The following is a 24,634-nucleotide window of genomic DNA, read 5'->3' as shown; positions in this document are numbered from 1 at the left end:
AAAGTCTGATAGTCCATAAGGCTCGGTTCACACTATGTGTGGCGCGGGGCACATCAGGGGGTCTGGTGTGTTTCCGTTTCAGGTCTGAATTTAGGCAAAAATTAGGACTTGAAATGGAGCCAAGGACGCACAGGACCCTTCTGCTGTGCGCGCCGCGGCTGCCCCAGAGATGTGTGAACCAGTTCCATTGAGAGACAGTCAGTTTCCTACCATGCGAATTGGAAACTTGCATCCAATTCGCATTAGTGTGAACCCAGCCTAAAAGAATAATGTGCACCTGGAGACGCTTTGGAGGAGAGCCGCTGTGCTCTTTGCCTGGTGCATGCATGGTTTGTTAGAATAATGGCAGCAAGTGGTAAACCAATGCATAGCCACGTGTTGTGGTATTGCAATCTTCAGGGTTTGTAACTCCTATTTTTATTATATGGATGGAAAGGAAAAAGGGAGCGCTGTCCTAATACACTCATCTCTAAAGCAGAACGAAAACTTAATAGTAACATTTTTTTTTAATTATTATGCTGCTATAAATTAAATATATAGATAGGAAGGTATGTTTACAGTACTTGTTTTAAACTTTTTATTTTTTTTACATCAGTTGCTGCCTGGTGTCTGACCCGAGACAAAATTATATTATACATCCCAGCAGTCTTCATGGCCATTTTTTATTTTTCCTGGAGGAAGGGTTTTCCTCCTGTACTATGTCTGCAGTCTCTGGCCATCTCCTTTACCATGTCTGTTAGAGGTGCACTGAATGGAAATTTTTCCAATAGTATTAGCAATGTGTTTAAGTAAGAGATTGCAGACTGAGGACATGATACAAGAGATGGTCAGAGACTGAGGACATGATACAAGAGATGGTCAGACTGTGGACATGATACAAGAGATAGTCAAACTGCAGACTGCATTTTTCTTGAGTTTTTCTTGCACTAAAAAGGTGCCAATAATGGCCAACAATAAATGCATATTAATTTAAACTGATTATAATAAGTAAAAGTGGAATATAATACAATTATATATAAAAATAAATATATATTTTTAAAAACTTGTCATTCTCGGTTTCAGTGCATCCATCATTTTTGGCACCAAAATTTCCATTCAGTGCAACCCTAAATATATATATTTATTAATAATTGTGCTGGGTGTGCACAGCACGCTACCAGCACAGGTACCGGGCTCTCAAAAAAATGTTTTAATAAAAATCAGGAGATATCCACAAATTAACACCAAAAGAAGGGGTTAAGTTATGCTTTTTAAAGTGGAAGTAAACCCTCCTAGAGTTTTCAGCCAAGGAAGCTGCCATCTTGGCCTCCCTTTAATCTTTAACTGCCATGAAGCTGCTCATGTGATCAGTTATGACACCAGCCATTGGATGGTTTGACAGTTTGGTTGAGAGCACAACCAATGTGACAGTTAGCATTTCCAGCATGCCGGGAATGTAAGTGTTTTTTCAAACTGTTAGATCGATGGGTTTACTTTCGCTTTTAGCGTCACTTAAAAGAACACTCAGAAAATGAAATAGAGAACAAAACTTTATTGTCACACAGGTGTACTCACACTTTAAATTGTGCTGACCAGGCTTCAAATTGCAACAGTGAAGAAGAGCAGGACATTATCAATACAATGCAGGAAGAAATACTACATTGACCAGCTTTGGTACTTGAGACAGACAATCTGTTCTGTTCCACTGACACAAACGTGGCATTTGAAAAATACAACCAACCATTCACAAACACATCACACATTCCATCTTACAGATTGAACACCTACTCTATCCAAGGGCTTGGGGGGAGACCAGTGGTAAAGTGTTGCATATGCACAATGCTGTGTTTTCATGGATTTGACAGGCATGAACCACCTCTGACACCAGCCCAATCTGATTGTATCGATGGTGGGTCAGAATATTTCCCCATTCAAGTAGGTGTTTTATATACGGTGAAGGTAACCAGGCTAGGAGCTTGGTGAAGGCCTTGATACCAAAGCATAAATGTAAAGATTATGTAGTATTTTCCATTTTTAAGAGAAAAAAAAAAGAAGAAGGACTGGCTTGCTGTAAATGTATTTTTATTTTATTTTGTTTCCCTGTAAGGATTGTAATGAACTTCGGGGCAGCCACGTTGTCTCATTATACATATTGGCTCCTCTATTTAGTACTAGCTTATGTCTTAAGCAAGCCATACATGGTTCCTTTTTAAATCATGATTAAAAAAAAAAAAATGAACCAATCCTCCCATTCACACATTCGATGTGGATGGGGAAATCACTCCCCCTGCAGGCAGACTATAATGATCAGTGTTGTCGGCTATACCCAGTGGCACTGATCGGTCTGGAAAAATTTGACAGGCTGTTCGTAGACAAATTGATCAATTGATTAAGACAAATCGATCAACATGGATTGAAATTAGATGTGTAAACTTTCAATGAAAATTATTGTAAAAGAAATTCGATCCAGCTATGGGCCAGCTTTCCGGTTTCATCTCTCAATGCAAAGATGAGTAGGGCAAGTAAGGCACTGATAACAATGCACTCCCTATGTGGCTGAAATCTCAACATTTGCTAAGTGGGGAGGTTTGATTGAGGAATGTAGTGCTCCACCTAGTGGCTGATCTGCAAATCTTCACAGATAAAATAGTATATTAAAGGGATATACTATCAGTTACAATGCAAAATAGGTGCTGCCCTAAAAATACATTGTACTTTCACTTTAAAATTTTAAGGGCTAAGCAGGTGGTTTTTAATCTCACCGTCAGAAGCAACCACACTTAACTGACAATTTACTATCTTCGGTGAGTGCCATATAAATCAATGGGATAACTTTGACATTAGTCATGTAAATTAGGCTTTATCCAACACTCTTCCAATGAGTCCTTCACCCAAACCTCCTTTGTAGAAATAATGCAATTACTACTAGCTACAAATACAAAAATAACATACCTGATATTCAAAGCTACTTCTCACATGACTGGGAATACCTTTTCTCACATTTCTGTCTCAAAAAAAATAATAATCTTAAACTCTGTAGTATTGAAAACTCTAGCATATGTCTCTATATACTTCTACAAGGAATATAAAATGTTTGTGCACTTTAAGGATATATTTAAAGTGTAAGTCCACCTAAGCCAGATATTTCATTCCAAGGTAGATGACAGAGGAATTATTCCATCACTAACTTCTTATATCTCTTATGGTCCTCAGTGGAAGCTCTGCAGACCTGCAGCAAAGGGATTTGCTTACCAATTACAGTCATAATCAGGTCTCAGTGTCAGGGGCTGGTGGCTCGACTTGTTTGAAATGATAAGAAATGTTGAAGAAAAAAAAAAAAAAAAGGACTTTAAGAAGTTGGATATCAATGACAGCAAGGAGGCGTAGAACTGGGAATGCAAGTGGTAATACATCTCACTGCTGATATTCCCCAGAGATAGTAAGTTAGTCAATGCAGTGCCTCCCATACAATGCTGAAATGCCTGTACTAGGTGGACTTACACTGTAATGTGCTTCACTCAGCATATAAGGATGGCAACTATTTTAGTACTGAACCAATTTCCAGATTATCAATTAACAAGGATTAACATGGGAGAAGCCTACATTGAAGTAATAGGCTGGTGATTGGTAAAGTACAAAAGTAAAGAGGTCATACCTCCCCGTGGCTTAATTAAGCTACAATATTAGGAATGGATACATGATATACATTTTAAATACCCTATGCAATGATCATGTCCCCTTGTGCTTATTCACACCTCTCTGTAGTTGCCTTTGTTAAAAGATAATAGAACCATTTCTTATGAATGATTCCTCCAGATAAAGAGGTCACACATAAAATAATGCCATTGATAATTTAAAAACATAAAAAAAAAAAAGTAAAACTATTCAAAAAAAGTTTTAAATATACAAAAATGTTTATAAAAGCATTTCTGTGTTGGAACAGTTTAAATAATTTAAAAAAGGAAAACAGAAAAAAAAAATAAAAATAAAAAAAGGATTACGAATCATCTCCCTCCTCGTCTTCTTGTTTAATGACTGGATTTCCTGAAAACAGCAAGATAGAAGAAAAGGCTTAGAAGGCTGTATTTATGTGGTCATGTCATATGCAGATAACACAATAAATATGTAGATAAGAAAGCAGGGCTTGGTTATAAGGCTATACAATGATGGGGCAGTAAGTTTAATATGGGTCACTGAACTGTGTGCATCCTCTTTGCCTGCTGCACTAGGGTACAGAAACTGTGTGACTTTATTAAAAACAAAACGAATACAATAGGCAACAGTGATATTGTATTATGTTGCATGCCCTCTCTACACAAAGCAAATCAGAGAAATTATTTTGAATACTGACCACACAATGAAACAAGATTACAATCTGACTAAAACTGTAACCAATTCAATTACAAAACGTGCAAATTGTGACCTAGTATGCTTAAAGTAGATGTAAACCCTAAGTGCCGGTTCACACAGGGGCGACCTGTTAGGCGACTTTTCCGCCTGACAAGTCACGCTCCATGCATTGCAATGTAACTGTTCTAATAGGAGAGGCTCTAATCTCTCTGACTTAGAAAAAGGTTCCTGTACTACTGTGGGGCGACTTCGGAGCGGCTTGCATTAACATCTATACAGAAGTCGTTTTGCAAGCCGCGCTGTATGGGGCGGCTTTGAAGCTCTGTGTGAACCCGCACTAACAAGCACTGTGTAACAAACTATTGAAGTTTTTAAAAATAAAATACTTGTTCTTTTTCTCATCCATTAAGGGACACAAGACCTTAGGGTTATACTATCCACCTAGAAGGAGCATTGGACATGGGCGGGCGGGCGGACAAAAAAAATAAAAATAATAATCTGTAGACCAGCCCAGGATAATTCCTCCTGCTAACGGCAGGTCTTGGTTTTTTCTAGCGCCTTAGGAGGAAGGATGCTCTTCAGCTCTGTGCAGAAGACGCACCTATTTTTTGTTAGCAATATTTTTTCTTAATCTTCAGGATATTGTCATTTTCAATCAATACACTTTTCTACATCAATTCTAGAGCTAGCCACTTCAATTACAGCTATCCGGTAAAATCATCTTCCTGGATTGGAAATATCATGGATAGCCTAGAAGTGACCTTCGGAGCTGTGTTTTGCATAGGGTGCATTCCGGGAACAGGTCAGCTGCAGAGTGTTTTTCAGGTCCACAGCCACTGGCATTGCTTCAGCACTGGCCTTGTCTCACTTTGTGAGTGAGCCACTTTGGCTGAGCACCAGTAGCTACCTCAAATACATACACTGGGTGCTTTAAAAATAAATAAATAAATTCTTCCTTTACCGTTGGTTTGCATTGCAGAAACAGTTAACCGTGTGAGACAGAGCACTGACATCTGCTGGGTGGAGTTTTGCACTCTCTTTCCCAATTTACAGCATCAAGGAAGTATCTCCCTGCTGCTGCTGCTGCTTGTAATGAGCCATGTGGAACTTCCATCTATTCCAGTTTCCCATCTTCAGTGGGTTTGGTTATCTCCCGCCATCTGATTCTCACCTGCTACCTGCTGTTTGGGTTTGTGAGTACTTGTGGCCTTGCCTTATCTCTAAGTCTTAAGTTGGCTTACTGTTACGCATTTGTCCGATTCTAGACATTCCCGCTGTTTAACAGTCCCACTGTAATAGGTGTCCCTGGCCCACACTAACAATGTCTCTGTGGTTTGCAGTGTGCCTCCTGATGGAACCACCATCTGCAGCCTGGAATTCTAGCGTTTATTCCTTAAATCACAGTCCTCTGACTCCAGCGGGTGTAGCTAGTTCCTCTTCCCTTTTGGCTGAAGTTATTATTACAGTCATGGAAGACTTTATGACCCAAATCACTAAGTTATTTGCTGACTCTGACCACAGAGGTCATAACAGCATGCTCCTGCACCTTCTCCCAGAGTTTGTGTATCTACTCTACCCAGAGCCTTAGCGGCTACTAAGCCCTTGGCTGCTGAGACCGTGATTCTGTGATGCTCTAGTGTTAACCTGATGTGCTTGTTCCTGAGCAGTTGCAGTCCACTGCTATTACTCCCAAGTTAAAAGAGGCCATTTTAGCATTATTGAGGTGTGCATCACTATGAAACTAGATGATTACATGCAGAATGTTTGGTTTTCATTTGTAATGATTTGTTGCAGTGTTACAGTATAACCAAAGGCAAAACTTTTTTTTTTCAGTTTTGGATAGAGTGCAGAGGGTTTAAAACACCTGTCAGTTTTTATTGCCGTCTGTGCTCTCTTTATGAAGATTCACACCTTCTATGTCCTGTTTACTATTATGATTGAAAGTGAAAGTAATAGAAAAGCCCAAATTTTGGGTTGTCCCCAGAAAAGTAATAGAGGAGAAATCTTTCAATGAGCACACTAGTTCTGGTGACTTGGGGGTCCCCAAGGAATTCCCTTAATTTGCAGAGATTTCCTCTTACTTCCTGCTTGGCTATGAGACAGGACGTGAAGAGAAATCTCCACAATGGGACACTGATGGCAAAAATAATTTGACAGGGGTTTTAAAGTGGTTGTAAACCCTCCCCCACAACTTTGTCCCATGTAAATCAGCATAAAAAACCCTAATGAACACTGCTTGTAGATATCTCCTTACTTCCTTAGTATTGTTGTAATCCTTTTTGTTCTTTAGAATGACATCATTGAGCATGCCCGGATATCCCCCGATTTACGGCACACTCTCTATGTGCTTATCTATCTGTTATCAGAACTTCCTACGGCACACCACTGATATCCCAGGAGACCTCATAATCACTCAGAGCTTCCTCCTACACACCATGTGACCATGTGACACGATAGGCAGTGTAAACTTGGCCATAACTGCAGTCTTATCAGCTGGTGCTGATAAGACTGACAAAGGCAAACATTAGACATCGGCACAAGTAAATACTATGAAATAAAACATGTCAGCTATGAACAGGGAAGCAGGGTTGCCATAGAAACGTTGGATTGAGAAGGTGGCTTGGTTAACAGTACAGGAAGTGCTCAATGGAAGGGTGGAAATACACTCCACTGTGGACTCAGAAAACAATACTTAAGATGGCGCTGCCTAACCTGGAAACAAGTTTTTTAAAGTTTCTTTAACCACTTCCCACCCGGCCAATGTATATATACGGCGGGTGGGAGCCGCCTGCTCCTGATAGGACGTTCAGGAACGTCATTCATGTCCCTAATAATAAAAACATGTCCCCCACATATGTCCCACTAAAATCACATGTCCCAATGATTATCTGCACACATATGTACGTGATCACCTGCACACATATGTACATGATCATTTGCGTACATATGTCCGTGATCACACAAACCAATTATTATACACTTAACGGAATTTTTTTTACCAAAAACATGTAGCAGAATACATTTTGGCTTAAATTTATGACAAAATTTGATTTTATTGGATTTCTTTTCAAATAGAAAAAAGAAAATATTGTTTTTTTCCCAAATTTCCGCTTTTTTTGCGCTTATATCGCAAAAAAAAAAAAACGGAGTCGTGAATAAATAACACCAAAATAAAGCTCTATTTGTGCGAACAAAATGATAACAATTTCATTTGGGTACAGTGTAGCATGACCGCGCAATTGTCACTGAAAGCGCTAGAGCGCTGAAAGCTGAAAATTGGGCTGGGAAGGAAGGGGGTGAAAGTGCCCTGTATTGAAGTGGTTAAACAGTAAGTAATATGTGATTTGGGGTGGATTACAGTGGCTATAGTCTGATAATTACTTATTATAATGGACTAAATGATAAGAAGCATCAGAATGGGAGTTTACTTCCTCTTTAACCCACCTTTGCTTGATCCAAAATGGGAAAAAAATAAAAAAACTTTGCCTATAGTTCTACTTTAATACTCACCATCCAGTTTCTTCAGCTTAGGGAGACGTTTTGTTGCCTCCTCTACCCAATTTCCCTCCAGTGTGTGTTTTTCCTCTAGGGGATTCCCCACAAACACCAGGTCCTCTAAACATGGCAGATCAACCAGTTTAGAAAATTCCCCTGAAAGGAACAAAAGGACATTTGGCAGCTAGGGAATTGAATGTACACATTAAATCAATTAGCTACAACTTATTTATTTTTTTGGCCCATGTACACTGAAGCCTCATATAGTCTAGTTGATTTTTTTCATTCAACCCAGCAGGCATGAATGAAAAAAACAAAAAAAACAAAAAACCTAACAACTCAGGAGGAGCCGCTGTACTAACTATTCAACATTAGCACAGTGATTTCCCCTCCCCCGCCAGAAAACACTGCTCAGCGCTCTCAGCCATTGGTCATGCTCCTGGGACAGAATCCAGCCTGACTCCAGTACACACAGGCTGAATATCGTCCGGCTTCTATTGAATCACCCAATGCCACCCGACATTCATCCCATGTGTACTGGGCTTCAAAAATGTGCGTCCATCAAAAAACACACTTCACTCTTTTCCCAGTACACCACAAAGTAATACAGTGAGGGTTTGGTTAGTATGCTTTGAACACGCATGTGCATTGGGGTGCGATTAATTGTTTTAAGCCGGGTTCACATATGTGTGAATTGGATGCGATTTTCCACACATCCAATTTGCGCAACATGCGAGTGTGACCGACTCTCAATGGAGCCGCTTCACACAGGTCCGGGGCGGCCACGGTCCACATTCCTAAAGGGTCCTGTGTGTGTTTGGGTCCGGTTCATGTGCGAATTCAGGCAAACATTCAGACTCGATTTGCACCTGAACCGGTAAACAGGAAAGCACCAGACCGCATGCTGGGAACCAGGGCTGCACATATGTGAACCTGGCCTAACCTGAAAAAAAATTATAAAAATAAATAGTCATGCACCTTATAGTGCTATACTATGGGGGTTATTTACAAAAGGCAAATCCACTTTGCACTGCAAGTGCACTTGGAAGTAAAGTCACTGTAGATCCAAGGGGAACATACAAGGAAAATAAAAAACAGCAATTTAGCTTGCACATGATTTGATGGTAAAATCAGCAGAGCTTCCACTCATTTCAGATCTACCCCTTAGATTTAGAGCGACTGCACTTCCAAGTGCACTTGCAGTGCAAAGTGGATTTTCCTTTCGTAAATAACCCCCTATGTGTTGTACAATAGGTTGACATTTGAATAAGGCTTTTTAGAAAACAAAACAAAAAAAACAAAAAAAACTTTCTGATCAACTATAGTGATTTGTTCCCCAAAGCATGTTAAAGTCTGGAGCCCTCTACATATTTACTTGGTTATCCTTTATTAAGATGTGGTCTGGAGTCAACTACAACGCTAATAAAGCAACGAGAAGCATATAGTATGTCAGTGAAGGTTCTCATTCATCCAGGCCATGGTACAGCTAGTAGATAGTCAGATTCACCCAGACTTGCTGTATAACAAAAGTCCAGTTGAATTTAAGTAATCACTACTACCTAATTAGAAGCATGGCTAATGGAGAAGCCTTGTTTAATTCCTAAAAAAAAGGTAACCTATGGGTTTTCTAAAGAGCAACAAGATGATTTCCAGATTTTGTTTTCCATTTTCTGTCCCCTGTACACTATAAAAACACTTTGCCCAGTGGGATCTTAAAAAAAACAAGTGGATTTTCATTCTTTAATTGTCAGCATACATACATATAGATTCGATTTTTTCTCTATGCCTGTTCAGGCATCACCTATTATAAAAGACTGCTGCACAGATGCTTAACTCTGCTCCTGACTTCTCATCAGAAAAATACAGAACCCCCAACAAAAGACATGATTAAATGAAAAAATATATCTTGGACATTTGAGATCAAATAATTGAAATCTGTCCAGCATGTTCAACTTCCCATATTCTGAATTCACTTACCCCAGTCTTTCACTGTATTGTTGGACATGTAGAGTACTTTCAGCTTTTTCATTACATGTATTCCTTTTAATTTTTCAATTAAATTGTATGAAATCCATAGCTCTTCGAGAGTTTCTCCAACTGCTTCCTGCACATAAATAATGTGTAGGTGTATGAATAGAGGAGATCAGTAAGATGCAATAACACAGAGACCGTTTCAGGTAGAATTAGGAAAATGGCCCTGTGCAATGTGGATTAAAGCCAGGGTGGATATAAATCAGTGAATATTTTTTTTTTTCTTTATCAAAAAAAAAATTACATTTTTTTTTTTAATTTAAAATTCGCACTAACCAGTATTCACCAGAGCCCCTGATGGTGGAGATGGGTTTTACTGCATGTTAGTACCAGGTCACAGTCCTCAAAATCACCCCACCAGGAGGTGAGCAAACAGGGGTCCAGCAGCAGATATAGCAGAAGCGTAGTCAGTAAACAGGCAAAGGTCAGCAACAAGTGGTTACAGGTTGGGATCGAGCAGAAATGTAGCCAAGGAACAATCCAAAGGTCAGTAATGAGTGGTAGTGGAGGTAAGCAAAGATATTGGATATTAGAGCAAGATATTGGCTTTAGAGAGCACAATAACCTGGCAAACAGGAAGTGCAAAGGCATGGCTTAAATAGGAATCTTGTGAGCCGAGCAAGGAGTTCAAAGTTCACCAGAAACAAGGCATGAATATCTAAAGAATCAGACAGGATGCTGCCTGGCATCTCAGGTGGCTCAGAAAGAATAGCTACTGTCAGATGCACTAGAGGCAGAGGGTTCAGATCCCGATCCTGACAGACAAGTCACAGTTCACAAAAGTGGTCCCATAACACACATGGTGCTCAGTCATCTTGTGCTGCCTATGGTAACTACTTTTCAGGTGGCCAGTACATGTCACTAATTATTAGCTCCGTTAAAAATGCAAAATAAATGAGAAATAGCATTCCTTTACCACAGGGGTATCCAAACTTTTTTCAAAGAGGGCCAGATTTAATGAAGTGAACATGCATGAGGGCCGACCATTTTGCCCGACATTCTTTGAACCGTTAAAATTCAGTCTGTGTTCATCCAAGCACTAATACACTGCCCAACAAGAATTCGCTTGCCTTTGTGGCTGTGTGTGGTGAAGAGATGAGCTTGGGCAGGTTATTTGGAGATATATCTCTTTTGTGGTCCCCAACGAATCCCCAAGTGCCACTCAGGACTAAGGATGAGCTTGGGCGTGTTATCTGGATATACCATATTTATCGGTGTATAAAACACACACACACACACACCTTCACTTTAAGAGGGAAGTTTCAGGATAAACAAAATTAAGTTTTAACTGCTTGCCGCCTGATGCGTTCTGAGATGGCATCCCAAAATGGCTGCTCTCACACTCCCGCGGGGGTGGCAGTGAGGCAATCGTGTTGCTAGGACACGGCGCAGCCCCGATCTTTGAAAGAGCTGCGTCCGTGGCTCTTTAACCATGTGATCGGCTGTGTCCAATCACAGCCGATCACATGTAAACAAGGTGATGCCGGTAATCGGCTCGCCTCGCCTCACACTGACAGAGTGGAGGACAGGAAAGGCCTGGGAAATGTAATGTGACTGCTGAACAGTGGTGATTAAATGGGTACTCCGATGTTTTTATTATTATATATATATATCACATTAAATGCAGTGGCATGATCTTTATACATACATAGAAGGGATAAAGGCAATTAAGCATTGTATGTTTGTATGTTTAGTATCACTTTAAAAGCATATGTGAAGTATTAATAGCATAGCTTAACCTCCCTGACGGTATTCCCGAATGTGGCTCGGAGTGGATTTTCAGTAACCCCCGAGCCACACTCGGGATCGCATTGCAGGATCCAGGAAGAGGATACTTACCTTGTCCCTAGGATCCTGCGATGTCTCCCCGCCCTGTGTGCAAGCCGTCCTCTGCCGGATCTATTACAGTGCCGAGCTCCGTTCCCTGCGAGCGTCGCGACGCACGGGGACGAAAAACAGCACCAAATTCAAAAAGCAAAAAACACAATACACATACAGTACACTGGTTTCAGCATCAAAAATCGGACATAATCATACCGCCAGGAATGTTAAAGCATGTGAGGCCAAGTCATTTTCTTTTAGCTTTGGATAGAATGTGGACAGTCTGTTTCTCCACAGGTGAGATTCGCCCTCACTTTTGGTCCAGGAGAGACTTGTCTTTGGTAGAGAGAAAGCCAAACATTTTTGAGTAGGTTGAGGGAGGTCTTATGCCCCATACACATGGTCGGACATTCCGACCACAAAATCCGTCGGATTTTTTCCGACGGATTTTGGCTGAAACTTCTGTTGCATACACACGGTCGCACAAAGTTGTCGGAAAATCAGATCGTTCGGAACGAGGTGACGTATAAAAACGTAGGACGGGACTACGTAGAGGCCAGCAGCCAATAGCTTTCGTCTCCAAATTTTTTCTGAGCATGCATGGCACTTTGTGCGTCAGAATTCTCTACACAAGATCAGAAAAAGTCAGATCGGATTTTGTTGTCGGAAAATTTTAGATCCGTTGAAAATTCGGACAGAAAAAGTCCAATAGAGCCCACACAAGATCGGATTTTCCGACAACATTATCCAATCGGACTTTTTCCGTCTAAATTTCCGTGTGTATGGGGCATTATATGTGTGACACAAGGCTGCTGTAAATGACAACTTAGCTATCCATATACCTAAAAGGGACAGGCCATTGACAGGCTGGGGAGGAAGGGGCTAGCTGATGTTGGTCGTCATCTGCCCAGGAAGTGATACAGCTGCTACCGGGGAATAGGTTGCTTCTATTGCACACCGTGAACTTCTAGTGTGTAGAAATATGAGAGCTGCTGCATGTGATCAACAGAGAAGGCTGTACATTGGCTAAAGATTTAAAGGATATCTGTAAATGAAAAAAGGTGCAAGCCAGGAATCTCTTACCAGTCCATTCAAATTCTTTATGTTATTCCTTCCCAAAGACAATATTCTGAGATTTTCTGAAAAAGAAGGCTTTTATAAGCAACAAGATGTGTATATGTATCTACATTTCACAACAGTGGAAAATTTCGAACATTTACAACATCCCAACTAAACAAGAAAGAAAACAAAAAAGAGCGCATCATTCTAAAATTGTAACAGTAATAAAGCTTAACAAATAGCCACTCACATACATATGCAGGGCAGAGCGCATAAAGGAATCACATGTGGAGATGCCACACTGCTTCTCAAGAAGCGTGAAGTTCAAGCTCAGGGAAGCCCATGACATCATCCAATCAAAGGAAACACCAGTGGGCGTGTCCCTTTGATTGAATGATGTAATGGGGTTTTCCTGAGCCAGTCACATCAGGTTTCCATCAGCGAGAAGGACCCTATGACAGTGGTATCCTCCTGCGGACTTGATGAACTGAACTTCATGTTGCATGAGAAGCACTGTGGCATCTCCACATGCGATTCCTTTATGTGCTCTGCCCTGCATATAAAAAGGTGAGTGGCCATTTTTTAAGCCTTATTACTGATTACAAATTTCACAATACTGCACTTAGCTGCACCTATTTTTTGTTTTCTCTTCTTTCTTCATGTTTGGAGACATCCCTTATCTTAAGCAGGGATCTGACACCTGGCTGCTGCTCTTATAGTGGGCGTTCCTGCTTGACCTGAATATTGATTATCCAGTGGAAGATATTATCCTTAAGCCAGGTACACACTACAATTTTTTCCCTACAACCCAGCAGGTTAAAATGCAAAAAACTAAAAAAAAAAAAAAAAAAAAAAAAAAAAACTGTCAGCTCTGGTCGGAGACGATGTACTAATGGTCCAACAGTACAGTATTCTACCCCGCTGAGATTAAATGATTACCCAGAGATTACTGGGACAGTGCATGTAATTAGAGATCCCTAAAATGTATCCAACTGCAATCAGATTGCAGATTAAATAAATATGCTTATTGAAGCCTGCATTGAGCCCATTCAAAATCCAAAGGACTGCCACATAAATTAAACAGAGATCAGCTGATGCATACAACTACAGTGTTTCAAAACAGGAATTTGACATTATTAAACTGGTGTAACAAGCAGAAATGTTTCACTTACTCAGACCATTCAGGTTAGCTATCTTTTCAATGCAGTTGGTTGAAAGAGATAATTTCCTAAAAAGAGAAAAAAAAAAACATATATAAAAGAGAATTTTAGATATTAGATACTATATGCCCCTAGGCACACTTGAATGATGACAACCTTTTGTATGAGCCTGCCCTTTTTGTCATGTGATCATTGTGGCAAAAGCACTGCTAGAAAGAGCTACTGAAGACAGCATGGAGATTACTTTACATGCCAATTTATCTTTTTTCTGTTCAGACCAAACAACAAAAAGGAGAGATGGTTTAAAATGTCTTGAACTTTAAAGAGTCTTCTGTCTCTTCTCAGTATCCCCTGTACCCTTTCCCCCCTATAGGTTTTGTCACAAATGCCCAGGAGGTGGTCAGGAGAGAAAACAAAAATATAGGACAAAACGTTATCACAAATAGGTGAAAAAAAAAAATATGCATTTATTATTTATTTTTGAAGAGAACTGCAGAGCATTAAACCTGTGATCTGCAATTTCAGGTTCCTGCAGACTCTCAGCATAGCTTCTGCTCATACCTTGTACGCTGCAATGGCTGACAGTACTTGCAGGCATTTATTCACCAGAAACTGAATAAATGTTTTCAAATTCCGATGGGTGCTTCGGGGGGGGTTGGGTTTGTGTGTGTTTGTGCATGACGCCAAAGTTGCGCTGACTTTGGAGTGCAACTTTGATGCAACTTTGGCTTTGGAAAAACTGTTGCACACAAGTTGCATTGTATAGCATTCAGGTAGGACCTTTCATGCAACTTCTGAGGGTTAACATTGAAGTCTATGGCCCTCAAGTTGCATGAAAGTCAGACCAAAGTAGTGAATGAACTACTTTGAAGTTGCTGCAACTTTAAGTCGCACATATAAGACTGCTTATCATTGGAAAACATGGGGGGAGACTTGTCATGCAACTTTGGACATCAAAGTTACATGACAAGTCGTACAAGTGTGAATGGAGCCTTAAAGTGGTTGTAAACCCTTACAAACCACTTTGACCTACAGGTAAGCCTAGATTAAGGCTTACCTGTAGGTCCAAGAAATATCTCCCAAACCTATACAGTTTAGGAGATATTTGCCCGAAGACAGCGGTGCGTAGGCGCACTGAGCGTGGCATCGTCGATGACAAAGATGCCGCAAGTCTCGGCTCCCGTGCGCATGCGTGGGAGTGACGTCATCGCTGCTCCGGCGAATCACAGCGCCGTAGCAGCGAGACCCACCAAGAAGATGGACGCTCGGAACTACAGGGGACAGCGGTGACTTCGCTGGCTCCTGTGTCAGGTAAGTGACACATAATGGGCTACTATGCGATGCATAGTAGTCCATTATGCTTTGCCCTTGCAGGGAATGAAAGAGGAAGTAAACTCATCAGGGTTTACTTCCTCTTTAAAAAAAGACAATGGGGGTTATTTACTAAAGGCAAATCCACTTTGCACTACAAGTGCACTTGGAAGTGCAGTCACTGTAGATCTGAGGGGAACATGCAAAATAAAAAACAGCATTTTAGCTTGCACATGACTGGATGATAAAATCAGCAGAGCTTCCCCTCATTTCAGATCTACCCCTTAGATTTAGAGCGACTGCACTTCCAAGTGCACTTGAAGTGCAGAGTAGATTTGCCTTTAGTAAAATCAACCCCAGTGTTATTGTTCAAAATATGTATTCCAATAAACACCTGCACCACAACCCAAAAAATAAATAAAAAATAATAAAAAAATATATATATTAATTTGCTATAACCAGCAGCTACCGATCAATACCACAATAGGACAAAAAAAACATAACATAATAAAACATGAATAAAACAACATAAAACAACATAAATAAAACATAAAAAGGAAGGAAGGCAGCGCTCCTAACTCCTATCCTATCTGTACCCATGTACGCTAAAGCTAAGCTCTTATCAATAAAAAAAAGTGCTAAAATAGATCTCCAATGTGTCACTGTGCGTGTTTTCATAATAAAAATAACTATAGGAAGTGCTCTGACAATAATCCAAAGTTCATGTGCAACAATACAAAGTGCTCCAGTTCAAAACCAATCAATCGTGTAGATGTGCCCATTCAAAATGACCACCACTAATTCCACTTGAAAAGTCTCATTTATTACTCCATCCACTACTACCAAAAGTGTGTTAAGAATATGACATTTCAACTCTGCTCCACCTGAAACTGGACATTCAATTGTGTTCCACTTTTAATCAAAACTGCTCCAACCATAATAAATCTTGTGAACCTCTGTGCTCAAACATGACCCCTATGGACAGATAGAACAAAAAGCACCCAATGGTTAAAAATGGATCCGATTCAGGCTTCTTTTCCCTCCCCATCCCTCGTCCTCCTTCCTTCCCCTTCTTATTGTTCTCTAGTCTTCCATAACTAGCTGGTAAGAACTACTGGTGAATTTCCAAAGCTTGATGCAATGAGCTACTATTGGAAAGCAACTGATATTCTTACTCGCAATTGATCAATGTTGACAAAGATGCATCCATCTTTTCAATGGGTGGGACCTGTGCATACAGCTTAACCTCCTTTGCTTCAGATGCCTTCTGTCCGGTTTTTTCTTCCTGGACAGGGAAAAAAAATACATATTTTATGTGATTGGGAATGTATAGTTGGTAAGGTTTAATAAAGACATCAGTCCATCCAGTTCAACCTTTGTTTTGTTATGTTATCTTTCCCAAATACCTGTATATTGCATTAGTTAGGGTGACGATGTAAGAGTTTTTTTTAAACTTTCTATACTACCTGCGGACACCACCCATTGTAAAAGGGTGTTTCACATCCGTACTGCTCTGACAGTAAAGAACCCTTTTGAAAGATTAAACTGCTTCTCCTCCAACTTCATTGGAGTCGTCACGTGTCCTGCTAAGTGACCGGAGACGCAATAGCTTCCTCCCTATGCTAGAATCACCATCAAGATATTTGTATATCGCTATCTTATCCCCTCTTAAGTGTCTCTTCTCCAGGCAGAATATGTTTACTGTCTGTAGTCATTCCTTGTAACTAAGGTCCTCCAGTCCTCTTATTAGCTTTGTTGCCCTTCTCTGGACTCTCTCCAGTTCCAGCACATCCTTCCTGAGGACAGGTGACCAGAATTGGACAGCATACTCAATACATAGGTCATCATGCCTTTTATAATGTATCAATCATACAAATTCAGAGTAAAAAACAAATTTTACTTGTTTTGAATAGAAGAAAAAATAAAAGGAAAAAAAAAGAAAGTTTTTAAAGCAGCTTATCAATTCTTAGCTGTGGTGGCTGCATGGTTTTCTTTGCTTAGACTTTTTTTCTCTATATTCACCTGGTGCTCTAGCCACTAAGTTTGTTAATTTTAAACTTACTTTAAAGTGGAGGGCCACCCAAAAAAATAAAATAAATGCATTAATAATCTTAAAAAAAAAAAAAAAAATGTTTACCTTACCTAAAACCGCTGTTGCTAGGCAGTCTTCCTAATCTGCCTCTTCCTATTCCGCAGCGCTTCCTCCTCTTCGGTGAGGGGCCCCGTTGCCTTCTGGGACATGTGCGTATCCCAGAAAACAACGGGACCATTCACAAAGAGCCGCGTGACTCACGTATGCGCAGTAGGAAACGGGCAGTGAAGCTGCAAGGTATCCCTTCGTTAAGATGGAGGCACCGGCAGCCTGTCCAATGGATGGATCGGCCTCCGGGCGGCTGACATTGCGGGATCGCTGGACAGGTAAGTGTCCTTAATAAAAGTCAGCAGCTACAGTGTTTGTAGCTGCTGACTTTAAAAAAATAAAAATTCTTGGCCGGAACGCCCCTTTAAGGACCCGTTCACACAGCCCAGACAGTTTCAGCACATTAAACTGCAGCAGTTTAGTGAGCGGCAGCTATCCAGTCTGGCTGCAGTGACCTGGCAGCAGGCGGCGGTGTGATGCATGTTTCAGCATATCACACAGTACATTGTTTTTTTTTTCCTTCAGGCATTATCCAGGGTCAGCATCTTCTTCCTGGACTGAGATGCCAGCTCAGAGATGAGACAATCAAGTAAATCCTGGTGACTGGGCAAATCTTGGCTATGCTCATAAATGCCTGATATATTGTAGATCAGCCCTTGCTTGCTGCAGCCTCTCACCTTGTGACAGGCTACAAAATGACTATGTTACATTCTGACCACTGGAGAAAAGGAGACTAAGGAAATGCTTGCTTTTACCTGTGGCAGACTAATGACATCATCCCAGCCCAAGTAGTCACTTTCCTGGAGCACAAGGACTGTTTTTTAATGATAAAAGGTAAAGCGCAACTTGGAGACAGCGTTAGAACATTCTATAAGGCATTTTATTTTTAGAAAAGTTAAAGAGGAGCTGCACAAAAAAAAAAAAAAAATATTAAAAGCCAGCAGCTACTAATATTGCAGCTGCTGACTTTTAATAATATCACACTTACCTGTCCCAGGTTCCAGCGATGTCGGCGGCAGATGACGAGCGATCGCTCGTCTCGCTGCAGCCACCGCCGCCATCCTCTGTCAGGGAATCGGGAAGTGAAGCGAGAGGGCTTCACTGCCCGGTTCCCTACTGCGCATGCGCGAGTCGCGCTGCGCTGGTTCCCCGCTGTGTCTCTGGGAACTGTGTGTTTCCCAGAACACAACGGGGGGGGGGGGGGCGGAGCCATGCGGCGGTGGGCGGAGCCATGCGGCGGTCTGGCCAGAAGTGGGTGCAGTTACCTGGATTATCCAGGTAACTGCACCCCCCTCCCCCCCGAAAGGTGCCGATTGTGGCACCGGAGGGGGGGAGGGATAATACTAGCGGAACTTCCCCTTTAGGGTGAAGAACCGCTTTAAGGACAGACAACCCCAGACAAAAAAAAATAAAAAATCTTTAATGCAAACAAAAAAAAATTATTTTAATAAAATGATTCCAAAAGATATGAAACTTCCAGGACTGGAAAAAATATGAGCAGAGGAAATTAAAAGAAAGAAAAAAAAAAGTTCCCACAGTCAGATCAACCCCTACACCTCAGCATGTAAACTATTTCAGCAAAGAAATTGAATCACTGAGAAGACTACAAAAATATTTCCTGAAAGGCTCCATGGCAGCATACGTGTGGGTAGCCCCGCCTCCACGATTACCCAATAGGACCCAACTCCCATAAATCTTTGCTCCCGGCTACTATCAGTGTTCCTTTTTTGTTCTCCCCAGTAGGACCAGATGGTTTCTTTCCTGGAAACAAAACTTCACGACGATCGATTGGCTGATTGACTGAGAGTTTTTCCTCCGATAGGCCCTGACTGTTAAGCAGGGTATGGAGTGTATTTGCAGAGTTGCGCTGAAGAAAGGATTCCCTACCTGAGTGCGCACGGTCTGTGTCCCGTTGCTATGGGTGACCATTATCTGCTTGGAGGTGCGGCGTGTGTGTCCCAGTCCGTTCGGCCAGGTGATCGTTGGTGGAGTGGTGAGCCTTTTTGTCTATCCATGGCAGCAATGTATTTGTGTGTATTTTCTGTTTTCTGTTTGTCTAACGGTCTCCTCTATGCTGTTTGCGGACGCTTCCGCATTCCAGCAAACCTCTCTCTCCTACTTCCGGGTTACGCAGGCGTTCTGCGCATGTGCGAACCCGGTGTGAAACCGAGGCTTGGTTCTCGCGCATGCGCGCGAGCGCCTCGCGTCTGACGTCAGCAATGACGTCACGGGCGCCACTTTTAAAAATCTGTGGAAGCTGTCAGATCCCTGGGAATGTTTGCAGTGGTCGCAGCGACTTCCCGGGGCTGACAGTTCGGCGGTTTAAGGTAAGAGCAAGTGCGCATGCGCGGGATCTCGGACGCAGACGTGCTCTGAGAGAGCTCCGCACGATCCGGCCCAAATTTAGCTAAAATCAGCGCAGCCAGCGGGACAGCAGTGGCGAAAACGACGGAGGGAAGTTCCGGAGAGGGTGATGAATAGGCGGGCTCGGGGCCAGCCGAAAAAAGGACAGCGTAAAGCCCTTATATTCACCGGGGGGTCCGGGTCCTCTCCGGAGCGCAGGCCGCTATCCAAGATGGCGCCGGGACGCCGAGACACGCGAGGCCCGGCCGGAGCTGCAGCCTTCCTGAGGGATGGAGCCAGCAGAACACCTCTGAAGATCCCCAGAGATCCGTTCTCCTCGCAATCTTCCGGGGACATGGAGGAAGAACAGCAGGGTGAGTCCCGCTCACACCCCCCTTCCCCAGCCATAGATGAAGATACACAGGAACTGGTGGGCTCCCCTGAATCCTCTATGGATAAGAATATGGCTGAGCTGGCAGAGGCCATGTCTAGCCAACTTAGCTCTGCTTCTATAGCTTCTATAGCACCCCAGCCGGCTTACTATTCCGGGGACACTGTGTTACTAGCTCGGTTCTCCACAATGCTACAACAGGAGCTTTCTAAGGCCTGCACTCTGATTACCACGGATCTAAAGAAGGACATCCACAGTATTGGTGAGAGATTTGACATTGTTGAAGCTAAAGTTGAAGGAACTGTTAAAAGGGTTAATCAGAATACCCATATGCTCACAGACCTCCAGGAGAGGCTGGAGGATGCCCTCGCTAAAATAGAGGACTTGGAAAATCGCTCTCGTAGATACAATGTGCGTATCCGCGGCCTGCCTGAAACGCATACCGATTTGGAAGGGGCAATGCAGGAGTTAATGAAGGACTTAGTCCCAGACATAGCACCGCATCACATGGAAATTGACCGCATTCATAGGGCCCTTACTGCCCCTAGACCTGATGGCCTGCCTCGTGATGTTATTGTTAAACCACACTACTACCAAATTAAGGAGAAGTTGATGTTTGCTGCCCGCAGCCGACAGGACTTGACTCTAAGGGGGTCGTCCATTCAGCTGTTTACCGACCTTGCCCCTTCAACGGTACAAAAGCGCAGAAATTTAAAACCCCTGCTGCAACATCTCATCAATCAACAGATTAGATATCGGTGGGCCTTCCCCTTTAGACTGTCTTTCACCTATAATGGGAAATCCTATTCATTTTCCACGTTGCCGGAGGGAGAAGAATTGCTACTTAGTTTGGGCATCATCTCAAGGGACTCATCTGCCTCCTCTCCTCCGACTCAAGCACACCGCTCACTCTCCCCACTTTGGACGGAGCGTAAGCGGAACCCACCTAGAGGAGCCCCCCGGAAGACCAGGAATCCCGAGAATACACTTTTATGCCCTCCTTGAAATTCTGGACTGGCCGCTTGCGGCTGAAGGGATACTACTATTTTTTTTTTTTTCTTTTTTTTCTCTTTTTTTTTTTTTTGCTTGAGGGACACTCCTGAGTCCGTCTGTATCTACGTGACTGCGTAGTCACCCTGTTAGCACAACCATAGTGCAGTTTTCTATTTTTGAATTTACTCCACCCGAAACGGTTCTTCCATGACTGACTTAAAGTTAATGTGCTTTATCTTTATTGGTTTTATTTTTATAATTACTCTATATTTTTGAACATGTTCTACAGCGTCCTCATAGTTTGAGGTTTACACTTTGTTTCTATATAACATGGGGTAATGGGGTCTGTCCTATGGAGAGGCCCATGGGCCTCCCCCGGGGGAGGGGTGCTGGGGCGGGGGGGAACCGTTAGGTGCCTGCTTGCTCTGGGGCCGTTGCCCTCGAGGTGGGATGACTAGCGAAGCTAGTGTAACTCATTGTCCGACAGCATGCGAAACCTGAATCCACGCCGCTGGCATGCTATGGAGCTAGGGCCCTTGGGGCCGGATCGGGAATCCATGCTGCTCCTTTGCAAGACTACCTTCTCTCTCTGGAGAAGAGGTACCCTTGCCACTACCGGAAAGGACACTCTATCCGGCAGGGATTATTTCCCACATTGTTCTACAGTTTACACGAGTTTACTGGCATAAGTTTCTGGGCCTACGGCCCTTGTCCTGTATGTTCACTAATTCTCTGTTTTTTCTCATTTTTCTCTTTTTCCTCTCTCTTCCTACCTTCTATCTTCCCCGAGCTGTAGTCCTGAATCTAACCTACGTGCGCTGGCATTGGAAGCCTGCGGGAGGTGATTCCCATGTATTGAAGGCTATGCCCGATCTTCTGATGCAACAAGGTAAGAGTGCTCTGCCCTACCACGATGGCTAAGTCGTATTCGTCCGACTTTTCAGTGATCACACATAATGTCCATGGCTTTAATTCCCCTACTAAAAGGACTAAAGCCTTCCAATTTTATCACAAGCAGAGAATAGATATTCTACTACTGCAAGAAACGCATTTTTCTAAGACGTCAGCTCCGCGTTACCTTAGTGTTAAATACCCGCAGTTTTACCTGGCAAATGGACCCGATAAAAAGGAGGGGGTGGCTGTGGCTTTTTCTAGACGTACCCCTTTTACGCCCATAACCATAATTAAGGATAAAGGCGGCAGATACATCATGGCCGTGGGACGTATACATGACCAACTGGTATCCTTTATATCTTATTATGCTCCAAACTCAGGACAGGTGGAATTTTTTAGCAAAATGTTGAGGACATTGATGCCCAAAGTCCAGGGGCAGGTGATTTTGGGGGGAGATAGTAATGTCCCGCTGGACAGAATTATGGATAAATCCAACCCTGACAGACCCACTCTCAAGAGACCACCGACTGGGAGCAATAGGGTGGCTAGGCTCTTACATCTCTACGATTTAATTGACGCTTGGAGGGAGTCCAATCCCACGACTAGAGATTATACGCATTATTCGCAGGTACATCATACATATTCCAGGATAGACCATATCCTGGTCCGCACGCCCCTACTCCCATATCTAACGTCGGTATCGATACTGTCCACCCCCTGGTCGGATCATTCTCCGATCAGGATGTCATTGACTGGGTTATGGTCCAAGGCTTCCCCGGCCCCGTGGCGTCTGAATACTAGTCTGTTAAAAGACCCCGTTTTGTGCGCTGAGATAGACAAAGCATTACAGCAGTTTTTTGCGGGTAATAGATCCTCAGACACATCACCCGCGATTAATTGGGCAGCTCACAAGGCCACGATTAGGGGCATTATGATACAATTAGGCTCTAGACAAAAACGAGCACGTGACCATGCGATTCGGCAATTGGAAACCAAATTGGACCAGTTACTCCGGGAACAACATGCTCACCCGCACTGCGACATTAGACATACGATTGACGATGTTAGACTGGAGCTGAACTTAGCTCTGACGACTCAGGCTGAAAAACATATTGGCTGGACTAAGCATAGGTACTATACAATGGGTGACAAACCGAATACTATGCTGGCCAGGAAACTGGTTCCCCGACCACATACACCTACGTTGCCAAAACTGAGGCTTTCTACGGGTCGCTCTACGCAAAACCCTGAACTTATTTTACAGGAATTTTATAGGTTCTATTCCAAGCTTTATGGCTCACAGACTGCGTACGATTCTCGTAAAGCTGATCTCTTTTTCCGTGATGTTCCGCTGCCTCAATTGACACGAGCACACGCGGATCTAATGGAGGCGGAATTCACGGAATTAGAGATTAAAATGGCGATTAAGTCACTCCACCCCTCGAGGGCACCGGGACCAGATGGATTTCCAGGCCAATATTATAGGAAATTTCAGGATGTTCTGATTCCTCACCTGTGCTCTTATTTTAATGAGCTCCGGAGGGGAAGCAAGATACCCTTACATGAAAATGTGGCATATCTTAGTGTCATTCCTAAACCGGGCAAGGATCACGGGGACTGTGCGAACTATCGACCAATCTCCCTGATCAACACTGACCTAAAGATTTTAACGAAAGTCTTAGCATTTAGACTTAACACTTTTCTGCCAAACTATATTCACCCTGACCAGGCCGGTTTTGTCCCGCTTAGGCAGGCATCGGATCAGACCCGCAGGCTAATTAATCTTATATCAGCAGTACAGTCGGACTGGGATGGTGGAGGCACTAGACGGGGAATGCTGCTATCGTTGGATATTCAGAAAGCGTTCGATTCCCTTTCTTGGGAATATTTATTTGCGGTCCTAAGTAGGTATGGTTTTGGTGAGCGCTTTCTGACTCTCCTCGGTGCGCTTTATGACACACCGTCGGCATCGTTGATGCTGCGGGGATATTCCTCTGAGCCTCTACCGATTAGACGGGGCACGAGACAGGGCTGTCCACTGTCCCCGCTCCTGTTTGTTCTTGCAATAGAGCCACTGGCCATTAGGATCAGGGAATGTCAGGATGTTCAGGGGATTAGGTGCGGAAATAGAGATCATAAATGCCTACTGTTTGCTGACGATCTCATACTCACGCTGACGTCACCAATTACTTCTCTCCCAAACCTATATGCGATTCTTCAACCCTTCTCCGAAATCTCAGGGTTAAGAGTTAATCAGGCCAAATCTAAAGCGCTCAATCTTTCCCTGTCGGAGGCCACACAGAAAGCTATAGAGAGCACATACCAGTTTAAGTGGGAGTCGGAGGCCCTGCCTTATCTTGGTGTTAATCTGACCTCGACTATCCAGCAGTTATACAGGCAGAATTACCCCCCACTCTACAAGACACTGGCAATGGACCTAGCTAAATGGCAGCTACACCCTCCATCGTGGTTCGGCAGATTACACTCTATTAAAATGAATGTGTTACCTAGAATACTGTATCTGTTCCGTACCCTACCAGTGGCTATTCTGCGGAGGGATTTACAACTGTTGCAAAATGATATTCTTAGGTTTATCTGGGGACGCAAGAGGCCCAGGGTGAACAGGAGTACAATGTACACCCTAAGGAAGCAGGGGGGTCTGGGCCT

The 24,634-nt window shown here is 42.8% G+C and overlaps 1 protein-coding gene across 1 annotated transcript in view; it reads right to left on the bottom strand.

Moving 5' to 3' along the window:
- Positions 1-1,516: 1,516 nt before the first annotated feature.
- Positions 1,517-24,634, bottom strand: part of DNAL1 (dynein axonemal light chain 1) — a 34,729-nt gene continuing 11,611 nt past the window's right edge. The window contains exons 3-8 of the mRNA XM_077464546.1: positions 16,382-16,491; positions 13,908-13,963; positions 12,760-12,815; positions 9,802-9,928; positions 7,840-7,980; positions 1,517-4,023 (exon numbers count right to left, since the gene is read on the bottom strand). Coding sequence (XP_077320672.1) covers positions 3,977-4,023; positions 7,840-7,980; positions 9,802-9,928; positions 12,760-12,815; positions 13,908-13,963; positions 16,382-16,491 — 537 coding nt within the window. The 3' untranslated portion in view covers positions 1,517-3,976. The remainder of the gene's footprint in view (positions 4,024-7,839; positions 7,981-9,801; positions 9,929-12,759; positions 12,816-13,907; positions 13,964-16,381; positions 16,492-24,634) is intronic.

Source organism: Lithobates pipiens, unplaced genomic scaffold, assembly GCF_037356315.1.
Source record: "Lithobates pipiens isolate NorthernLeopardFrog02 unplaced genomic scaffold, aLitPip1_a1.2 Scaffold_30, whole genome shotgun sequence".
Classification (NCBI taxonomy): domain Eukaryota; kingdom Metazoa; phylum Chordata; class Amphibia; order Anura; family Ranidae; genus Lithobates; species Lithobates pipiens.
The sequence above is the reverse complement of the archived record's forward strand: the minus strand, read 5'-3'. Positions and strand labels throughout refer to the sequence as shown.